Raw genomic sequence first — 21,180 nt, 5'->3', positions numbered from 1 at the left:
GTATTGACTTGATTAGTTGGCTGCACACTCTCTCACAAGTCAAGCACCATCAAAAGTGGGAGGGACAGAAGCTTTGATGAATATAGAAAAAGCTTTGACATCAAAGTTTGGGGTGCGCATGCGTGCAACCCTGGATTTGTCTGCTTTGCCAACAAAACGCGGTTTCAATGCCTTCAAAATAATTACAGAAGAAAAAAAAAGATTTCCATATTTATAAAAGCACAGTTGGCAGCATGATCTTCTTCCTCTTTGCAAGCTCAATTATTACACAGAGGAAACAAAAAGCAAGAAGAAGAAAGCTATGTTTGACTTGGAGCAGTGTAGGAAGTGGAAATTAAATTTAGAAAGCAACCTTTTTTCTTCACTGAATCACTAAATTTTACATGAGACATACAGGCTAGGAAGGAAACCATAAAAGAAAAACAACAAAGAAAAAAGGGCACACTTCTAAAAACTGCATACAAATCTGCCTACAGGCTACAGCATACATAATTGACAAGAAGGCATTTCAATCCTTTTCAGGAGTTCTTCACCACGTATCCGAAACGCAGCTTACGGTATCGCTCATGATTCTGTTGCTCAGATTGCTATTAGCCATACCAGCATTTCCAAGTCCAAGGCCTCCATTCTGCCCGGAGACTGCCATTCCAGCGTATCGAGCCTCATCTCCGTGGATGGTGATGGTTGGCGAGACGTGTGCTGCCCCGCGCAGGTTATGAGGATTAAACTGTTGTGGCGTGCCTAGATGGCCTTGAAGAATTTGATTCAAACTAGAGGTTATAGAGCCCCGAGCAACCATGTCCTCAGCTAGCTTCACCTAAAATGAAATGATTCTTCTTTAGTGATAATATTCCTTAAAACATTTTAGAACTGTCTCGTGGTAATATAGCAACGTTGTTTATGTTCTAACATGATGTTAAAGTTGTTCGTCATTTGTTTGGCTACAAATCTACTACTTCACTTGCAAGAACAAAGGACAGCAGAGGGCCAGAGGCTCTGTTTTAAAGCCTTCCCAACCTCTGTGAGCCTACATATTTGTTTGTTTTTTTAAAAAAAAAAATTCTCCTCTCTTTTTCGAAGTCTCGATTGCTTTCTTTGCCCAAGTGTTTGATAGTTCTGTGCTTAAACAGACTCTCTGATATTATCCTATACCTTCGCTCTCAAAGCTTCCACATCTGATTTCAGCACTCTATTATTCGTATCAGCATCACGGAACTGTTGAGAAGCATCCGTAAGCTGCCTATATAAGGTTGAATTTTCTCCTCTCAGTTGTTCAACCTGAAAGAAACCATGAATTCAATTTCTCAATCAGACTTCAAATTACACAATGAACAATCACAAACTTAACAGGAAAAAGAAAAAGAAAACGAAAGCTTCTGTCGGAAGATAGTAATATCGCATTCGAAATCAGATTTATGATGATGCTTAATTTATTTCTGACTAATATGGCATACATGCATGATCCTTAATAAAACAGAGAAACAGAAACCATCGTTTCGCTCGATCTTCTATGTTCTGGTAGTCTTTCAAACACTAAGTTATTACAAGAACATTTCCTACCTGGAACTCGAGATCTGCCAACTGTGCTTGCTTTCTTCTTCTTGATCGCCTCGCAGACTCCCTATTCGAGACCATCCTGCAGGGTAGTGACAAGGTAATGCAGTTTAGATCAATTCCATCTAGTATCTCAGCATTTAAAAGACCAAAAACAAGAGAAAGAGAACTTGAAATACCTTCTAATGCGTTTTATATCAAGGGGGTCTGTGCTATCTCCACATGGACCAGCTTCTATCTCAAGATCATCCTCATCCGACTGGTCTCCAGAGGAACCACTCTCGGCTCCTCTTGCTTGGTTATCACCGGCAATCGGTTTAGCAGCCGACGTTGGACTGCCAACTGAAAACCACACATCAAAAAACCAAATCAGAAACCAAGCCAGGAATTGCTCAAGAACAAGTCCAAAGTGATAAACATAAAAGCACATGAGCACACACACACAAGCAAAGTGTAAAGGTGCATATATATAGATATATATATATTTGATGTTTCATAAAGCATACCACATATTGAGGACTGAGAATCCATGGTTGCTGAGATGCTGGAGTTCTTTGGAGTGAGATTTTGAGTGCAGAGAAGGGTTTCAGTCAGTTCACCGCTGCTCGAAAAACCATTCATTATGTCCTGCATTTATGGAATATATCTAGATACTGTGAATTCATGTGCTTTAGCTAGAAATCAAAATTTGACACTTCATTTTATCCTTGTCGTGTAATGGCTGCTAAGAACTTTTGGTAGAGTCTCAAAAGCCACCCACTGTACCACTGAGACACTGACTTATTTATGGAAAACAAATCAATAATATAAAACACTAAAAGGGAATAAAATAACAAGGCAAAAAAATGAACTAAATAATGTGGATGCCCAATTGGTTGTGCTTACACAAGGTATCAACATCCACCTTATTTTTATAAACATGTGTTGTGTGCCAGCGGCTACTGGCCGCAACCTAACTCAATTGGGCTCAAATTAATGGTTAAAAAAAACCATGGACAAGTTTTTTTTTTTTTCCTTTTAAATTTACGAGAGATAGAAAATTCGAACTTAAATTATCTTCCGACTTTGAAAAAAAAAAAAGTTATCACTAAGTTTAATCACTGACAACTAAGATGTAACGGGTAATTGGGTTGCTTTCATTTGACATGCGATTAACAAAATAATCCTAAAAAACATATTTTAAGTTTCCATGGTCCCATAACTAAATTCTTAATTTATATATATATATATATAAAAATATTTGTTATAGGATGTTGGAATTCTATATGTTAATTGACATGAGCCTCTCCATCCTCTCATCATGCATGATGTAACCAGCTACCTAAAATGTTTTTCATTAATTATCTAAATATCTCACTACTTTTTATTGGCAAATAAATATAACACTATCATTCAATATTCATTCTCAACCCCACAACGACGACGTTTTAGGGCCCAAAATATTAAATGCCACGTCATGACGTTGACGTGGCAGACAACCAGACCCGGTTTCCAAAAACGAATGAGAGAGTGAGTGAGTGTGACTAACCCGGCTTTTGAAAGCGAAGAGGTCACCGGCGCAAACGTCGCCAAAAAGACCCTCCGTATCATCGAAATTCCGGTCCCTCACGTGAGCCCGAAATTCTCCGAATTTTTCATCCCGGTGGCTCTGCGTATCGGCGGCCTCCTGACCAATCACGGACCTATCCAGAAACTCCAGAGCCTCGCTCAGAGAAAACTCCGAGGCGCTCTGCTTCAATTCGGCGCATGCGAAGAGCGACGACGACGTCAGTTGCGAGTGCGCAGCGGAGCACATCGCCACGTGTTTCTGCTCCATTGGGCGCTGTCTGTGCTACCTCCGGTGAGATTAGCAGAGAGAGAAAGAGGGAAGGGGGAGGGAAATAGAACAGACGGAGGGAGGTATAAATAGGAAAGGGCCATGAGGCAAAGTACGTAAAGAAAAAGTGGGCGGCACATGAAGTTAAAAGTTTGGTGTGTTTTTAGATTACCAAAATACCCTCCCTCGTTGGGCGAAATGGCGGGGGTGATTTGTTCTTTTGTTGTGTGTTTTCGACTTGGCGGATCGTGGGTGGTATGGTAATTAAGCATGGCGGGTTCTTCGTGTGCAAGTAATGCAATTCATATTTTATAATTTTTGAAGATCTGAACCGTTGATTCCTAGAATCTAGAAAGAATCAGGATGCTGACAAGAAACAAGTTGATTTAGAGTGGGCTCACCTGAATCTGCTCGGTGTTTTTAGGTCCACAGTCTACAAGAAAACTTGTGACCGAGGGCTAAAGGAGACATTGAATAGGTAATTGCCTAGTAATATTTTACCCTTTTTCTTTTGATTACTATTGGATGGATGAAGCCGGTGTATTCGAAGTTGAAACCTCTTTCAATATTAAGAAGAAAAATATACCTAAATAAAAACTAATCGACAATATTTTAAAGTTATTATGTACATGAAATCATGTTTTAGTATACGGTTTTGAATTAAGAATGCGATCACGTAACATCCAAACTTTATGAAAATATTACATTATAGTAAGAGGGTTAGGAGGAAAAAAAAAATGAATTTGGAATGAGTAACTGTCCTAGTTGTAAAAGTTGAAACCTCTTTCAATATTAAGAAGAAAAATATACCTAAATAAAAACTAATCGACAATATTTTAAAGTTATTATGTACATGAAATCATGTTTTAGTATACGGTTTTGAATTAAGAATGCGATCACGTAACATCCAAACTTTATGAAAATATTACATTATAGTAAGAGGGTTAGGAGGAAAAAAAAAATGAATTTGGAATGAGTAACTGTCCTAGTTGTAATTCACTAGGAAAGTTAGACTAAATTTTCCAAGACCAGTACCAATTTCTTTTAAGTAAATTTAGGTTTTAGCAAAAAAAATAAATTTTCACTTTTGAAAAAAGCCAAAGTTTTTTAAAAAAAGACAGAAAAATCTCTCAACTTTCAAATCAAAGACATGCAAATGTAAATGATTCCTTAGAAAATCCAAAAATAAATAAGGGTAATTTTGTCCATTTTTGCTTATTTTACAAAATTTCTCTCTCTTTTGTGTTTTTCTAAAGTTTTTTTTTTTTTTAATTTGGATAGGACCAATGATAAAATTGAAGATGAAATTAGTTGAAAGATTATATTTGGGTCCACATATTTAAATAGGTTAGACTTACTATCATGCGAAGTCACCTAATGAATTATTATAATGATATGCCCTTTCTCGATTTGGTTGTTATTACTTGACACGTCATTGTCCATAGGAATTGGACATAGTTTCAATGATTTTAATAGTATGAAGAGCTATAACAATTTCAAATTTCTCTCAATTGGTAATGCTAGGCTAGTATTTTCTCTCAATTGGACATAGTTTGATGGGTTCAGGGTACAAATAAGACATCAATCTTTCACGCTCACAGATAACTTTGACGTTCATGCTCAAGGATGACTATGAATTGTTTACAAAATATAGAGTTATAATTTCTTGGATAAAGATTGAATTAGAGAATTTGATCAAGGAAAGACTCTAATTCCTTAATGAATTTGGATAAGCTTGAAACCATGGTGGCCACCAATGAAATGCAGTCAAAAACCACCAATGATCCACCTTATGTAATCTTCCATCTTAAGTGTGCCCTAGATGCAAAGGCATGAATAAATTAATGCCGTGAAGGCAAGCATAAAGGCTTTTGTGGTGTATTTAGGTAAATAGAGTGGATCTCTAAGGACTATTTTAAGTGGGGGGCAAAGCAATGAGGGGAGCTTGATTTGGACAAGCACCGACCTAAAAACACAAAGATGCTGGTAGATGCTTTGTATGCCTTGCTAAAAAAGAGGTTTCCTCCTTCACTTTCTTTGTGCTTAAAGTAATGAGCTTTGCTTTTTTTTTTTTCCATGACTTTATTTGCTCTTAATTAAGACCAGGTAATACCTAACTTTTTAAAGGTGAATTATCAGAAAAGCCCCCACGTCAGAACTACCACCATCAAAAGTGGTCTAATTTCTTGCAAATATTAAAATGGCCAAGTGGCCAAAAGAAAATCACAAGTTTCATGATGATGAAATAGACTACTTAATTCTTCTCATTAAAAAAAAAAACTTAATTCTCTAATTATGTGTACTAAAAATGGACTGATTTTCTATCTCCAAATTGCCTTTGGGGTATTATTAAGTTTCATGATGATGGTAAACCAGTAAACTTAAGTTCGAACCCCATGGCACTTTAATAGTGTGTATGAGAAACTATCTCTCTTATAGTTTAGACTATCGTTTATATATATATATATATATATATATTTTAAGTTTCATGATAACGAAATGGACTTAATTCTCTAATTATGTGTACCAAAAATGGACTTATTTTCTCTCTCTAAATTCTATTTGTGGTATTATTGCATCACGTGTAGGACAAGGCCTTCTTGCGAGGTGTCCTAAATTATGTCTAGGGTCTTCGCTTGCTTTGGGCTGGTAGAGCCCTCCTAATTCTTTTCTTGCCCTTCTTTTTCAAGTTTACCTTTGGGTCACTTCAGTGTTTGTGTCAGTTCCATTTATGGGTTTATTGTTTTCTACTTATTTCATTAGTGGTAATGGCCCTACACTACAATTATATACAGTTCCCAGATATTATCTCATTTTACTCAACACGGCGGCAGAAATTCTGCTTAGCTAGCAAAGTGATTCTTCACCTGAACAAGGGATCCCGAATCTCTGCATTTAGAGGTTATGCATTTAGCGATTTTTGCACTTCTTCTTTACACATGGAGGGTTTCAAATGTTCAAGCATGTCTCAAGGGGTGCTCCGAGGGAGGCCCTCTAGGCAGTGGCCCAACCAAATGTTTGAATTGTACTAATACTAGAGGCAGAAAGGGCAATTCACGAAACCCCATTACCTCTAAATAAAATGGATGGAGAATGTGAGTGGCACCAGGAAAGGCAAAATGTCTCCTTGTAGTTTGCCGGTTTTAATGAGGCACTCGTTTTACATGCTAAGATTGATGACCCGTTTTTTCCAAAATATGCAAGGAACCCAATTGTTTCAAAGAACGTGCGAGAGCCAATTTCTGATATGGAAAAAGGGTGCGAAAGGGCCTCTAGCATGATACCTAACTGTATTTGGCAATTTTTAAACATTATTTGTCACTTTTTCAACAAAAGTAGGAACCGAAATTTGTTGAAGAAAAGCAAGTTTGGCTCATGGGGTCAAGGCTAAGCATTCCTGGATTCATGAGATTTGCGGATTGCATTTACTTATTCATAGCCAATCCCAGTGTTGGTCCAAGAGAAATGAAATTAAAGCTTTCGAGGGTTGAGGTAAAACTTTATTTTATGTGAATTATGAGGTTTCTTAATGTAAAGTAAGTATAGATGTTAAAGGGGCAATCATATAGTAAATCCAGAAGCAGCCCAAGCCATTCAATTGGGTCAAATAACAACAACAACAGTCACAAAGCCTCAGAGCCTGTATGCATTTTCTTTGGTTGATCTTTCTCAACTACAAAGTCTACAGAAACTGTGGAACAAATGAACCCAGCAACAACAAGCAGCTTCCCACAAACAAAAAAATGGAAAATCTCATGCCATTATCTTGACAGAACTAATATAGAGACTGCCCACGGCTTTGCCGACGTTGTAAATGGTTTCTAAAGTTGCAGGGTGGACCGCATCCGTCTTCCTTCGATCATGGAATATGACGAGACAATTCTCAACAACATGACCGGTAGGCTAGGCTGTTCAATCAGCTGAGGAATATCTGCAACTTCAAGGATTGCTTTCCGTGAGCATCTGCAACGAATTTCATGGCATCTAACTCTGTCCCCACATATTGCAGGCCTGCTTTGGAGACTTCATCAGCACCGTTCACATGATTTTGCACAGCAAATCCATGGGACTTCGTTCAAAGCATCTGCAAACTCCTTGTTTTCCATCAAAAGAGCCTCAAGCCTTGCCTCAAGTCGCTTTAGAGTAAAACATAGTAGCAACTGTGTTCAGAATTATTTGGTATTGAAAGTACAAAAATATGAACTCAATAACAACAACAATAGCCCTTTGCTCCTTTGATGGAATGGAGAACAAGGGCAATCCATCATACAACTTATGAGATTTTAATCCTTCTAAGATTTCAATATTTCTGCTCTCCCAGAAAAAAAAGAAGAAAAATAAAACAACTATGACTGATCACAAAACACCAATTTCCCCCCTTTTTGACACAGCCCTTGTTCACCAACAGAGTTGACTACCTTCCCATAACTAAACCTCAAAGGCATTCTCCCCAACACCCTATGAAACTCACCTATACACTCCCCTCTCCTCTTCCTATGCTTTCCTTTCCTACTACTCAAACCCACCTGTGCCACCTCCCCAATCAATTTGTGCCGTCCATTACCATCACCATCATCATTATCATTGCGTGCATCCCCCCAATCCCTAGCCCTCTCAGCCCCCACCAATATAGGCCCTGAATTAACCTCATCCGCCACCACAAAATTCATCAATATGTCTTCGCAATTATTCATCTTATCCACGATCCTCCTCATGTGTGCCATGACCGGTCCTCCTGCACAGCTGTACCGAAACAAATACTCGCTTTTCAAAAGCATAAACTTTGTGAGCATGATTGAGTACTTGTCTGGATGAATGGTGTAAATCCACTCTTTCTTTGATAAATCTATGTCATGTGACCTGACAAAGAACCCAACCAGACGGTCTGGGTTTGATCCCCACATTTTAAAAGCAAATTCGAAGGATTTAGGGTCAACTTCAACATCGTCATCACAGATCAAGACTGCTCGGGTCTTAATTGAGGGTCTGGGGAGGAACCGATTATTGAGGCTGCCTGATGTTTGGCGGATTACAGAGATGCCATTGAACCCAAATGAGGATTGTGTGAGATTGTGGGCCAGTTGTGCCAAGGTTTGGGATGGGGTGGAAGGGTTTCCCCAGAGTACAAGAATGGAGGAGACCAAAGATGAGGCTGCATATGAGGCAACGATGGATTGGAGGAGAGGGATGCGAGACTCGGAGTAACCATTGATGAGGACTGTTAGTTGATCCGAGATGAGAGTTTGTTGTTCCTGTTGGGCTGTGGGGTTGCAAGGATCCATGGAAAGCGTACGGAGAGATAGCACAAGAACATCTCCAAAGTAGAAGAAGAATAAGAACATGAGAATTACAAAATTTGTTGGCAGTGAATACATCTCTAGGTACCCTTTTGTTTTCTGACTCATAAGAATATATGCCTCAACCAGAGCCTACCCTTTACATTTCAGAACAACATTTTGTTATTGACAAACCTCACCACTTGCCCCTCAGATATCTACCTGTTGTGAAAAGACCCAAATCAAGATTATCTCACAGTACCAAGATGCTCAAAGCTATTTGGTGCTATTCAATCTAGCATTGCGGCCATGAACTTCATATTGACAACAAAAACAAACAACAGACTGATATTCGAATGTTTTCAAAGGAGAAAGTGCAACTCAAGGTGTTTTGCTACTGCCGTTTGCTTTGCTGGGACTCAAATTTTCATCTCTATGCATATATATAGTTGAAATAGAACTAGTTTAAGCTAGCTAAGAACATTCATACAAAAACATGAAAAGCCAAAGCAACCAACGCAAGCCAAAATCCAATGAAAGCCAAAATTGAAGCAGAGGAAGAGGAAGAAGAAGAAGAAGAAGAGCAGCAAATAACAGAGGTTTATGCAAAATCACAGAGAGTTAAAAGACAAAAAATCGAAGAGAAATCAAAACATGAGATTGTCGACTGTAGTACCTGAAATCGCCCAGAGGACTGGGTTTTGGGCGTGCGAAGAAGGCAACTGTGATCTGGCCATCGGTTTTCCGTCAGATTTGAAATTAACTTTTCTTTTTTTGCACTCTTCACTTTTTTTATTACTATACCAACCAAAAAATATATATATTTTCTAGATGACGTCGTTTTATTGTTTTATTTTTTTTTTTTTTTGTTGAAAAACCTAACCAGAGCTAAGAGAATTTAAGGTTTTTTAGGTTTTAGACATAAAAAAAATTTCACTTTTGGAAAAAGCCAAAGCTTTTTCAAAAAAGACAGAAAAACCACTTAACTTTCAAATCAAAGACATGCAAATGTATTGGATTCCTTAGGAAATCTAAAAATAAATAAGGGCATTTTTGTCCATTTTTGCTTCTTTTAAAATTTTTCTCTCTCCTTTTGCTTTTTCCAAAATGTCCCGAGAATTTAATGATTAATTAAAAATGAACAATGGAACGCAAAGCCTGGCTCCAATTACAATCATCTTCTATATAAAGCAAAAAGCAAAGAATGGTAAAACATTTAAAATATCAGAAAATACCCTTGATTAATGCAAACATTAAAAATTGAAATTATTAATTAAATGAGAATAATATGGTAAATTCACATTTTTTTTATATTAAAAAAAAAGAAAAAAAAATGAATCCTATTTTCATAGAACACATCAAATCATTCAAAAATACCCTTATAAAACAACGTACACACTAGCTAAATGATGATCCACTATATTTGCTTTACGCCACATATATTCTATTTTTAGAAGAACATTTATTGGTAAAAAAGCAACCAAGGCCTCGGAGAGATTCGAGAAGATCAAATTAAATCCTTCAATGAAGGATTTATGTCTATAGTGCTCTTATGATCACGAAACACAAAATCTTATTTTGATTCTTTGTTTTCTTTTATGATTTGGCATGAAGTCATCTACAAGAATTGAGAAGTGATTGAAATGGAAATGACAAGGGCAATTGGTAGAAGGATCATGGATATGGATGATGGGAAACATCGGACATTTGTCCCATGTCGTGGGGTTATGCAACCCATTCAGATCCTCCTCCACTCTCTTTGTGTCATCTATATGTCTTTATATCATAAGGGAAATTTGATGTATTTGTCGAACAGTTTTAGGGTTGGTTTGGATTGAGTGATTTAGATTTGAGACGTCTAAATTCAAATCATAATACTTAAACGGGATTCGAATTCAGAATTTTATCCGAGGGAATAATTGATTAATTTTGATTAACTGTAACTTTGTCTGAAGGAGCAATTGATGTTGTTTTTGACATCACCATGTGTGCTAGTCTTCCCAAATAAATACTGGCCAAAACTTTAAGGAAGAAAAAGACAACGACAATATGACATTCATTTATACCAATATAAATTGGATCAAAGATGACATGGTTGCATTAATTTATACAATCTCTTCAGCTTCGGTAATACTCTCTCTTTCCTCTTTCCCTCTAATTATACCATGCACCAACATCTTCACTTTGATCCGCCCTCACCCACGTGCACAGCACGTGGCCAAGGAGCTCTAAAAATAAGTGGCCGATTCATACAAACTCGGCCCTATTTTCACTACCAGTATCTATTTTCCTCTTCTCAGTGCAATTAAACACAAAGTCCAAGTTGTAAAGCACAGGCACCATTGTGGCAGAACACAAAAACACCAAAACTGGCCCGAAGATCCAAAGCAGAAGAGGCAGAGCTGCGTAGAACAACCTGTTCCCCACAGTGTTCAACAAATAACCCTTCTCCAAAAGCTCAGACACGTACTCTGAGGTGACCAAGGACATGGGGTCTTGTGGACTGTTGATTAGGATGTTCACTTGGTTTATGAACCTGATTGAAAGTGAGTGGCACATGAATGAGAAGAGAAAGAGTGTCAGTAGGGTCACGTATTTTAGAGCCACCATGAATTCTCCGTGAGCCCCGTAAACGGCGTCGTTGAGCGGTTTCTTCACACTGTATGTGCTGCTTATCACGGCTGCTATGCCACAGCATAGAAGGATTGCGGTGGTGGCCATTAGGGTTGACCCCATGATTGTGTTCCGAAGTGTTTGGACGGCCAAGATATTTTTCTTTTCATTGTCCTGATAAATATTCATATATTATGTTGTCAGATTGTCAATTTAACAGCGTATATTTTTAAAAAATAATAACAGTTTTATCAATTACAAAAGTATTAGACTGTTTGACGAGATAAACATTTTGCCGACAAAATAGCTTGGTTTTTAAACTATTTGGTACCAAGAAATGCCTTGTAGACACATCATTATTGAGGCAGGAGCTGACGTGTGATGCAATAGGAGCTGAGTGGGTTAGTGATGTAAGAATATAAGCATGGTGGCATGCAATTAATCTTCACTTATATATCCAATATGCCTAGTAACCTCAAAATAAAAAATAAAAAATAATAAAAACAGTGGCCCATCATCCATGTGATGAACAAGAAACCACTTCGAAATGTTTTTATTAATTGTGGCTAAAAGATGATGATGAAACAACGATTAGAAGCTCCCACTGACCACCTTGTGAGGGATAATGGTATATGCACGAGTCATGAGAAATATGCTTGGTTTCTTACGTGCCACGTTGAATCATTGTAATGCTAGATTAATCAGATTGCATTAAGGCAAAGTATAGTTGGATGATTAAAAGACCCAAAAGGAAGTTTTGAGAAGATGGAAGAATCTGTCATGGTTATATTGTGAAGATGGAAGAATAGACACAGGAAAAATACTTTAAATTATCAGTCTAACAATATAATATGATGTGGGGATAAGAAATGTAATAAACAAGAGATCTGATAAACTGAGACAATACGCAAATGCATGCACACTTTGTGGCTTTTTCTGTTTGTACCACCTTGTGAGTTTCACATAGGTGAGTGTAAGACGATCATTTTGTTAGAAATATAGTAGGTCAGTTAAGATGGTACAAATAGTTTTAACGTATTACCAAAGTAATAATAGAGTGCAAGTATTGCGTACCTTCATCATTGCGGAGACCCAAAATCGTCGTCCATTGGTGTTTATGCCGATGATGGTAGACTGTGGATCAGTCCGAACCTTATGCCATAACCAAGCATGATAAGAAGCAGTTATCAGAAACCCTAGTGGTACAAGAATTACATCCAAGTAGCATTTCCTCCATTCCATTTCTTTCTCTCTCTCTCTCTCTCTCTCTTCTTTTTCTCTTTGTTGAGGGCTTTGGGTGCTCTTCTCTTGCTCTTATAATAATGTTCCTTGATCTCTCCACTTGGGTGCTTGGGCAGCTGTATATATAATAAGTCTACACAGGGAAATGAATGTGGACTTGTTTAAAAACGTAATTCAGTACCCGACCTCATAGAATCCATGGCCAACGAGGATAAATAAAATGAACAATATCAAAGTAGGGAAAAGCAAACCCCCCCACTTTATTGCTAAATTACAGACACGAGCCAAATGATGTGGGTGAGCCCAGCTTTAGTTTTTTTTTCTCTCTCTCCTTTTTTTTGTGTGGTTTTGTTTTGGTGTTTTTCCCATCTGCCAACCTCCTTTATATCCTTGATGTGTTTTTAGTGATTTTTCTTTTTGCTTGCCCCACAGAATTTTTTGTTGGAACCCGATACGCCAATTTTGACGTACATTATTAGCTAATTGGTATTTAGACGCAATTTTGCCGATTGGTGCTTGAAAAAACAGAATGAGATGTGTGAAAGAAGGAAAGCTAAATGGGTTATGAATTTGTAGTAGTAACATGGCTCAAATGTACCCGATGTGTGTGCTTAGCCTTTTGAAGTAATAAGCTACGTGCAATTTCTTAAAAAGGCTAAAACAATGTGAACACCAAATATTCTTGGCATGCGCTCCAACAAAGGATGAGCTCAAAGACCGATTTGCAACGAATCAAAAGGGTTTGACAAAATTTGGGTTATCTTTCATTTGAGATTTTTTTTTAGTAGAATCTGTACGATTCGAGGATAAATTTTATTAAATAAAAATCGAACCAGTACAACGAGAGGGGAATAAAAGTTTCATTTGGGATTAAACCGCATTATTTTAGGATATGGGCAACTTAGTTACCACAAATATCAAGTGGGTTTAGGTTTGGGAATTTCTGTTCCACATAAATTTAGAGTGGTGTTTATGGAATTTAAAATAAAAATGCAGGGCTAAATGCAAAGAGTGGAGGTGCTGCATGAAACAGAGTGAGAGTCTGACAAGGCGCAGAAAAAAGAAAAGAAAAGAAGAAATGATAGATGAGGAGGGAGCACGCCTTCTTCATGAGTCTTGAGGGACTGTGCACGCACTGTCCACTAATTTCAGGGATAGAGAGAGATGGAGATAGTTTGATAGAGCCGTTTCCCTTTCAAATTTCTTACGTCTGTACTGCTTAAACATGATCATAATCATCATGCTAACACAACATCATATTTGATAATAACAACTGAAATTGTTCTCAATTGATCTTTTGAGATCTGTGACATGGATCCACGAACGTCATTTATATATCCGATATTATAACCCATTTGTCTCTACTTTACAGGAAGATGATTTAGGTTCGAGACTCCATCAAACTCGTGTTAAGGGTAATGTTGTATTGTCATACTGTGAATTTAAATCATTAATATGTCATTTCTTACCAAAATGTGTGATACATATATACAGTTTAAGAACATATAAGCACATTAGTCTCCATGTTAAACATTTCATTTTGAGTGTTAAACATTTCATTCTCCACCAAAAAGAAAACTTTGAAAGTTTTGGTAATGACCACTAACGAATACTAATCTTATAGTAATCTTGTACTAAAAAAACATGGATATGCTAGTACTAAAGTATGATTAGGACATGCAGCATAGCAATATACTAGTCTAAAAGGAAAAGGCAAGATTGAATTGTTTATGGGTCATCTTTCCTTTGATGGATGAAGCTCTCATCAGGGTCTATAAGGGGTCTCACCTTGTCAAAATGTGACACCGTCTTTGTCCTTTCCAGCCATGTTGAACGATGAACAGACCAAACATTGGTAGTGGGATAGTAGCATGATTAATTAGGATAATAAAAAGAAATTCAAAAAGCATGTGCTGCATGCATAGACCTCAGCAATCATCAATGAAAAAGCCCCCTTATCCTGCACCTATAATCTTCAAACATTTATCAATGGGTACAACTTAGTTTGGTTGACCTCTTTTACTTTCACTCATGTGAGTAGAGATTCGAAATCTCCAAGTACCCATTGAATGTTTGTGTAAACTCCCTGCCCCAATCGCTTTAAAATAATAATAATAATAAATAAATAAATTATATCATGGAATTAATTTTCTAATGAAGACCAAAGAAAGAAAAAAAAAGAGATGTCCAATCAGTGAGATATGTAATGGGGTGCCTTAAGAAGTGGGTGGCCAACCATACTTTGTATCTATTGGTCATGTCATCCACATAAGACCACTGTTTATGTCTAAGTAGTGCTCTCAGGATACCCAGCATAGAAGAATATCAAACCTGCAAGTTCCCAGCAGCCTCCTTCCTTGCACAGGAAGAAAGAAAGAAGCTTGTAGATGATTTTTCTATTATGTATACATGTAGATGGCCATTACTCTTTAGTGCTCCAATATAAATTTTACCTAACTTGGAATGAGAATTTTAGCTCCAAAGTTTCATCGGTTTGACAAATGAGGAACAAAGCAACCCCCATCAAAAGAGAATATGCTAGTTGGAGATTCTTAAGATTCTTATATTCATGTAGGTTGAGTTTCCAGAAATTTTATCCCAACTTTTTTTTATCTTATGGGTTAATATTCCAAAAAGAATTGTGAAACAAGCCAAGCCAGAATAATCCTACATCTGAAGTTCTGAACCAACGGTCTAATGTTGTCTTTGTTCTTGGCTAATTATATACGTAAATAACATATTCCTTAATCCTTGTGATCTGCCAACCCATCCCAATGTTCTTAGGGATCAGTCTTGAATATCACAATGGCTTTTTGCCAGTCTTGGCCAGCAGGTAAAGATATTCAATTCTAATACCTTTAAATATCATATTGCTTTTGTTAGGGACAAATTCTACAACGTGACCTGGCTTTATCAATTCAAGTGTTATAATATAATGGTTGATATTACCTTAAGTATAGGGCGGTGATTTTCCCACTTATTCTCTTTTTTGCTTTTTAATATTTTTTAATTAATTTTGTTCTTTTCTGTTCATTCTCTTTCCTATTCTACCTTTACCCTACAATTCCCTTTAATAAAAAGACATATACAATCACTTACTAATATTATGAAAGAATAAAAATATGTGACTATTATGCATACTTTATTCTCTGCATATCTAAGCTCCTAATGACAGTTTGGTTAGTAACATTCTTTAGTTCTTCTACCTGTAAACATGTTAGCCCAAACAAATTATTATCTATTAACTACAATAAAGATAAATAGTACTCACATACTTGGTAAAAAAAACAAAGAATTTGGCGTACGAATACTTACATTTCTATCAATTTCCAAAAATTGTTTTTGTTTTATTTTATGTTAACTTTTCTTAATTTCAGTTCTCAAAACCTTAATGTAGAGTAAGAGTAGAATTCGAAAGAGAAAGAACAAAAAAGAACAATATTGATTAAAAAGTATTAAAAAAACAAAAAAGAGTGTAAGTGGATAACATGAGAGCAGGAAAATTAGCTCCCAAAGTATATTATTAACAAATTGATATAAGTATTTTAACACGAGTAGATTAGTAACACTATGTGATAAACTTATTTTAAAATAAAGTCAGATCTTGAATTGTTACAAAATTAATGGAAATTTTCTTGAATTTGGGCAATGACTTCTGGGCCAACTGGCTGGCTAAAAGCCTTGCCTCATATTCCTTTGGACTACGTACAAGCTATGGTACATTGGGCATTATATGGGTTTTATCTACTTTGCAGCACAAAATGTACTTGACCTTATATGGGTTTTATCTAACTTGAATATCCAACAACGCTGTCAACATTTTATCGGAAATGATCGAACTTTTAACCTAATTACATTCTTAACTCATTCTCTCATCCTCTCGTCTAGTCTCATGAGTCATCACACATATTTTTTTATCCAAGCGATAGTTCGTATGAGAGGAAGGTCGACCATAAATCATGTGTTTTATGATCTATACTCTTAACCATTTGAGTTACAAACTCCCACTACATGTCTTCATATGAATGAAAGCAAAAAGATGAACCACATGTGCCTGGATGCAATATTTAAAGTAAAATTTAAATAAACAGACTTCTGACTCAGAAAAAAAAAGAAGAAGGTATGATTAATGATTGCTGACCCGAGTTAATTATCCATTCTTAACAATGATTAATAAAAACAATAATAATAATAATCCAAAGTGTAAACGCAAAATCTAAAAGTCAATGGGGAGAGGGATCTTGTTATTTGAAAGGGTTTAAATTCTTGGTGCAATTGAGAGGGTAGCAGAAGATCAAAACGCCAATTGGGTGTAGAGACACTTGTCTAATCCCCAAAAATATAGCCCTTTTTTTGTATTTGTTCCATCTTTCTCCTCGAATAAAATGCTATCTCCTTTTGACTAAAAAATAATAAAAAAATGTTGGTTGCAATTGTAAAAATAAATTATATGTATATATAAAAGTCAATAATATTAATTATGTTATGTGGCAGAAAGTTATGAAAATGGATTTATTTATATAATTGAAACTTCGGTGTATAATTTGCAGATGCAGGTACTTTCTAGGGGGTTCTAGAATATAGAAGACAGCTAATTAACAATTTATTATACAAGACAGCTAATTAATTAGCTTGCTTAGCTGGGTAATTGGGATTGGTCAAAGAACTTTTATAAATGATTTATTTATTTAAAAAAAAACTTTTATAAATTAATTTAGATCTTGTACGTGGTACCCAACCTGAGGAAAAAATTCAAAAATATTATGAGATGTTGGTTTAATCATTGGATGCTATCATTCTTGGATGCATAGGATTTAAGGGGGCAATTTTTATTGGACATTGGCTCTAAAATTGAATAACATGAAAGAAAACGATAACAGACGAATCTTTATTGAATTAAATTGTGAGAAATTGTTGAGGTTTTATTTGTTTAATTCATCACCATATTGTAGTTGAATACCCTAAGCTGGCTTAATCTTGAACTCATATACCTAGCCCATAAAATATAACAGAGAAAATATATAGTTGGTCTGCCAAACTTTGGTGAGCACAAGGTTGACCAAGCCAAATCAACTTTGTCATGCACTGAAAATTCAAAGAGTGCCTTTTGTTTTTGAGAGAAAAACGATAATTGTATTTATAAATTAAATATAAAAATTATAAATTACAAGAATCAATACAAATGCTTATAAAAGATTAATATAAAGATAGAAGCATAATAATTAACCATGCAGAGTTAATGTAGATACATACAAGAGTGTGCCCTTGTTATATTATTAAGATTAGGAACTTGTTTAGCTTTATTCTACGATGTCTGAACTCATAAAATGCAACTATAAAGTAAAAGAAGTTAAGTGTGATTGTCATACTGTTACGTAATGTTATTAATTATCAATTATAATACGCTATTTTTCTCTAACTTATACTTTGTTAAAGTCTCTGAGTTCAACTATATCTGACCACAAACTCAATCATGGAACGCGACCATTTGGTGAATTCCACAGTTTGATCGCACAATAATTTCTCAACTATTGCTCAACACCTAAGGCTTTTTTAGATGTACAGTAAAGAAGAGACCTCATATCAGATCCATGTCTGACAATTATTTTAGATCATTAGTTTGGCTCACGTTATACTTGCAATCTAAATATTTTCCCATCATGATGTTTGTGCATGCTTAATTCTACTATAGTATGCTTTTTGTATTTGTTCAATGATATGCACCTTTTGCTTTCAACATGCAAATTATGCACTAAGTAAGCATGCATTCTTAGGTCAAATAAAACAGTCTTGAGAGCATTTGGATGCAAATTTTAGACACATTACTTATTTTCATCATTTATCGGAAAAATAAAAAGGTTATGGTTCGTTTGAGAGTGATTTTTGACTTTTCCATATAATCACTTTATATGAGTTTTAAGTGATTTTATGGAGGTGCTTCTTCCCAAAATCACTTAAAATGATTAAATAGAGAAATATGTGAGAAGTATTTCTCTCCATAAATGATTCTGGCTCCTAAACGAGCCTTTATTGTCTTATTTTGTCTTTCATTTTCTTTGAACCAAAAAAACATAAATATAAAATCACGTGAGGTGTTCTTAGGGCTTGATGATGTATGAAATTAAATAAACTTAATAATTCAAGACCACCGCAGCTGTAAAATCCTACAATAAAAGTTGAAAATATCTCGGGCCAAAAAGTAAGTTGAAAACTTTAATAAACAAGACGATTGAAAGCTACGAGGTCCCGTGAGTGTTGATACCAGTCATCCTCATTCCTGTCACTGATGACAAATTGCTATTTTACTCCTCATAATCAACAAATTCATTTATATTCTAAAACTTTTTCCAAAAAAATAATTATTTTAAAAAATAAATAAGAAAAAAAAACTCAAACTTGTATTGGTGCAAAACTGTAAAGCTAGAAAGTTGAAAAATGGGGACAATTACATGCAACGAGAATGGCCCCTGTCTAAATCAGTCCCGAGACTTGAACTTCTGTGTATATATGAAACTGTCAACCTTCTTGGTAGGTTTGTTTACAAGTTTATAAATATAAAAAGCTAAAGAATACTAAATTCATTTTTATGGAAAAATGTACATTAAATAATATTCATAATCTTAAAGGCCCCTCAACCGCTATAAATTGAAGGCACCCATCTGAGAAGGGAGCAATTCAGAAATAGCTAGCTACTTACTTAGATCAATAATGAACACCAACATGGATTCAAAGAAATCTAACAAGATCAGAGACATTGTCAGGCTTCAACAGATTCTCAAGAAGTGGAGAAAGATTGCTAACTCCTCCTCCTCATCATCAAAAGCAATCTCCAACAGCAACCACAACATGAGCAGCAGCAGCAGCAAGAGCATCAAGTTTCTGAAGAGGACACTTTCTCTGTCGGACAAAACCGCCTCCTCCTCACTTGAGGCCTCAAGCATTGCTGCTGTCCCCAAAGGCTACCTTGCTGTTTGTGTTGGGGAGGAGCTCAAGAGATTTGTCATCCCAACGGACTACTTGGGTCGTCCTGCTTTTCACATTCTGCTGAGAGAAGCTGAGGAGGAGTTTGGGTTTCACCAGACTGGTGTTCTGAGGATTCCATGTGAGGTTTCTGTGTTTGAAGATATTTTGAAGATGGTGGAGGAAGACAGGGACACATTGCTCTTCAATCTGCAAGAATGCAGGTTTAACAAAGATGATATGATGGGGTGCTGCTCATCATCAGAAGGCCAGCCTAACTTTTCTCACCACCCAGAAAGCCCAATGTGCAGATAGTTTTATTTATTTTTCATAATTTTCACTCCTGTAGATCTCTCCTCTTTTAGCTGAGAGGAAGAAGAACTTTCAAGTTGTGTAAATTATCCTCTGATGCATTTTGTCAGGCATCCAATCCAACATCTTATTTTCTGAGGCATCTAAATCCAACATTTTGATAACAGAACTGCATATACCGACAAGCCTAGATGCAAACCAACAATCTCATTCATGAGGCAAATGCTGATTTTGTAGGATCAAAGCAAAATGAGTTTTTTCAGGCATCCAATCCAAGGGTTCATAGTCAATCATCAAGGATTTTGATATCAGAATTGCATATATTGATAATGCAGTAAACAACTAAACCAGTTTCATTAGTGAGTCAAGTGATGATGGCTCATTACTCATATTACACATAAAGTCTTCACATGTCTGTAAAGCCAGTTGCAACCAAATAATAAAGACTTTATAACATTGCACCAATCAACATTTGCAAAACTCCAAACCACAAACCGTATTCCAGAAGTTCTCAACTAAACCACATGTAATAATAATTCAAAAGTTAGCCAACGTTTGCAAGACATAATTCATCCATTGGACCTGAAAAGGTAACCAATGGAAAACTAACAATTTAAAAATATGAGATTACTTCATTCAAAAGAAAAAGTAGCCTTGGTCAACATTTCTCCTGATGGCACCCCCAATAAAAATGTTTAACCATATCTGTCAGGACAGGTTCATGAGAGCTTTGAACATAAGACAGCTAGCTGTTGTAATCAGTACAAGTGAGTACCATTAACACCTCTAATGTTATCCTATGTCTTTGATGCAGAAAGTCAGAAACAAATGTCTAGTTTAAAGACTTTATGATGCAGAAAACAATATAATATTGCCGCCATTAGCACTTACATCAAGTAAAACACCGAAAATCACATTGGCAGATTTTTACAGTTTCTCTTTGTTCATTCACGTGCAACTTTCTTGTTTTAAACTTCAGGAAGCAAAACCATGTGTCAATCTTGAGAGACTAATCAACCATATGAATTGTAAAAAAATAATGCAATTTGAAGTTTTAAAAATCCACAGTAGGATCCAGTAAAAAAGGCAGATCATCACATGATGTCTGTAATGAGTATGACCCTTTGGTCCAATTTGCAAGTAGCAAAAGCCTAAAATATTCACGTGAAATACGGCTTCAGTTTCATAATTCTTGGCAACAGAGGTCTAGTTTCATGAAAACCTGGTGCTAGAGTTGTAACTATTAATCAATCTTGGCAATAGGTCTAGTTTCCTGAAAACCTGGTGCTAGAGTTGTAACTCTTAATCAATCTCTTACAAAACGATAATAAATCTAAATGCTAGGATTCCTTACAAAGTTCCAAACCAGCATGGAGATAAATAGAAACGTCGAAGAGCAACCTATGA

General features: G+C 36.0%; 4 protein-coding genes across 5 annotated transcripts; 1 reads left to right on the top strand and 3 right to left on the bottom strand.

Moving 5' to 3' along the window:
• Positions 1–334: 334 nt before the first annotated feature.
• BZIP9 (basic leucine zipper 9) lies at positions 335–3,437 on the bottom strand. The gene is made up of 6 exons (XM_008221763.3): positions 3,083–3,437; positions 2,061–2,181; positions 1,734–1,896; positions 1,561–1,636; positions 1,153–1,278; positions 335–817 (listed from the first exon to the last, which is right to left on the bottom strand). Exons 1-6 carry the CDS (start codon positions 3,368–3,370, stop codon positions 530–532), a joined length of 1,062 nt encoding a protein of 353 aa, XP_008219985.2. The 5' UTR covers positions 3,371–3,437; the 3' UTR covers positions 335–529.
• A 3,499-nt stretch (positions 3,438–6,936) lies between these two features.
• On the bottom strand, positions 6,937–9,464 carry LOC103320132 (Nucleotide-diphospho-sugar transferases superfamily protein). Of its 2 annotated transcripts, none has more exons than XM_089046786.1 (2): positions 9,323–9,464; positions 6,937–8,684 (listed from the first exon to the last, which is right to left on the bottom strand). In XM_089046786.1, the coding sequence occupies exons 1-2, from the start codon at positions 9,381–9,383 to the stop codon at positions 7,717–7,719; spliced, it is 1,029 nt and encodes a 342-aa protein (XP_088902912.1). In that variant the 5' UTR covers positions 9,384–9,464; the 3' UTR covers positions 6,937–7,716. The 2 variants fall into 2 exon arrangements, with proteins under 2 accessions (XP_088902912.1, XP_008219984.2); XM_008221762.2 differs by having other exon boundaries at positions 6,937–8,868; positions 9,323–9,448.
• Positions 9,465–10,668: 1,204 nt separating this feature from the next.
• Positions 10,669–12,834, bottom strand: LOC103320131 (uncharacterized). Its single transcript, XM_008221761.3, has 2 exons — positions 12,334–12,834; positions 10,669–11,433 (listed from the first exon to the last, which is right to left on the bottom strand). Exons 1-2 carry the CDS (start codon positions 12,499–12,501, stop codon positions 10,894–10,896), a joined length of 708 nt encoding a protein of 235 aa, XP_008219983.2. The 5' UTR covers positions 12,502–12,834; the 3' UTR covers positions 10,669–10,893.
• Positions 12,835–19,112: 6,278 nt separating this feature from the next.
• Positions 19,113–19,915, top strand: LOC103320129 (uncharacterized). The gene has a single exon (XM_008221760.3). It carries the CDS (start codon positions 19,210–19,212, stop codon positions 19,774–19,776), a length of 567 nt encoding a protein of 188 aa, XP_008219982.1. The 5' UTR covers positions 19,113–19,209; the 3' UTR covers positions 19,777–19,915.
• Positions 19,916–21,180: the final 1,265 nt, after the last annotated feature.

Source organism: Prunus mume, linkage group LG2, assembly GCF_029339155.1.
Source record: "Prunus mume cultivar Tortuosa linkage group LG2, ASM2933915v1, whole genome shotgun sequence".
Classification (NCBI taxonomy): Eukaryota; Viridiplantae; Streptophyta; class Magnoliopsida; order Rosales; family Rosaceae; genus Prunus; species Prunus mume.
The sequence above is the reverse complement of the archived record's forward strand: the minus strand, read 5'-3'. Positions and strand labels throughout refer to the sequence as shown.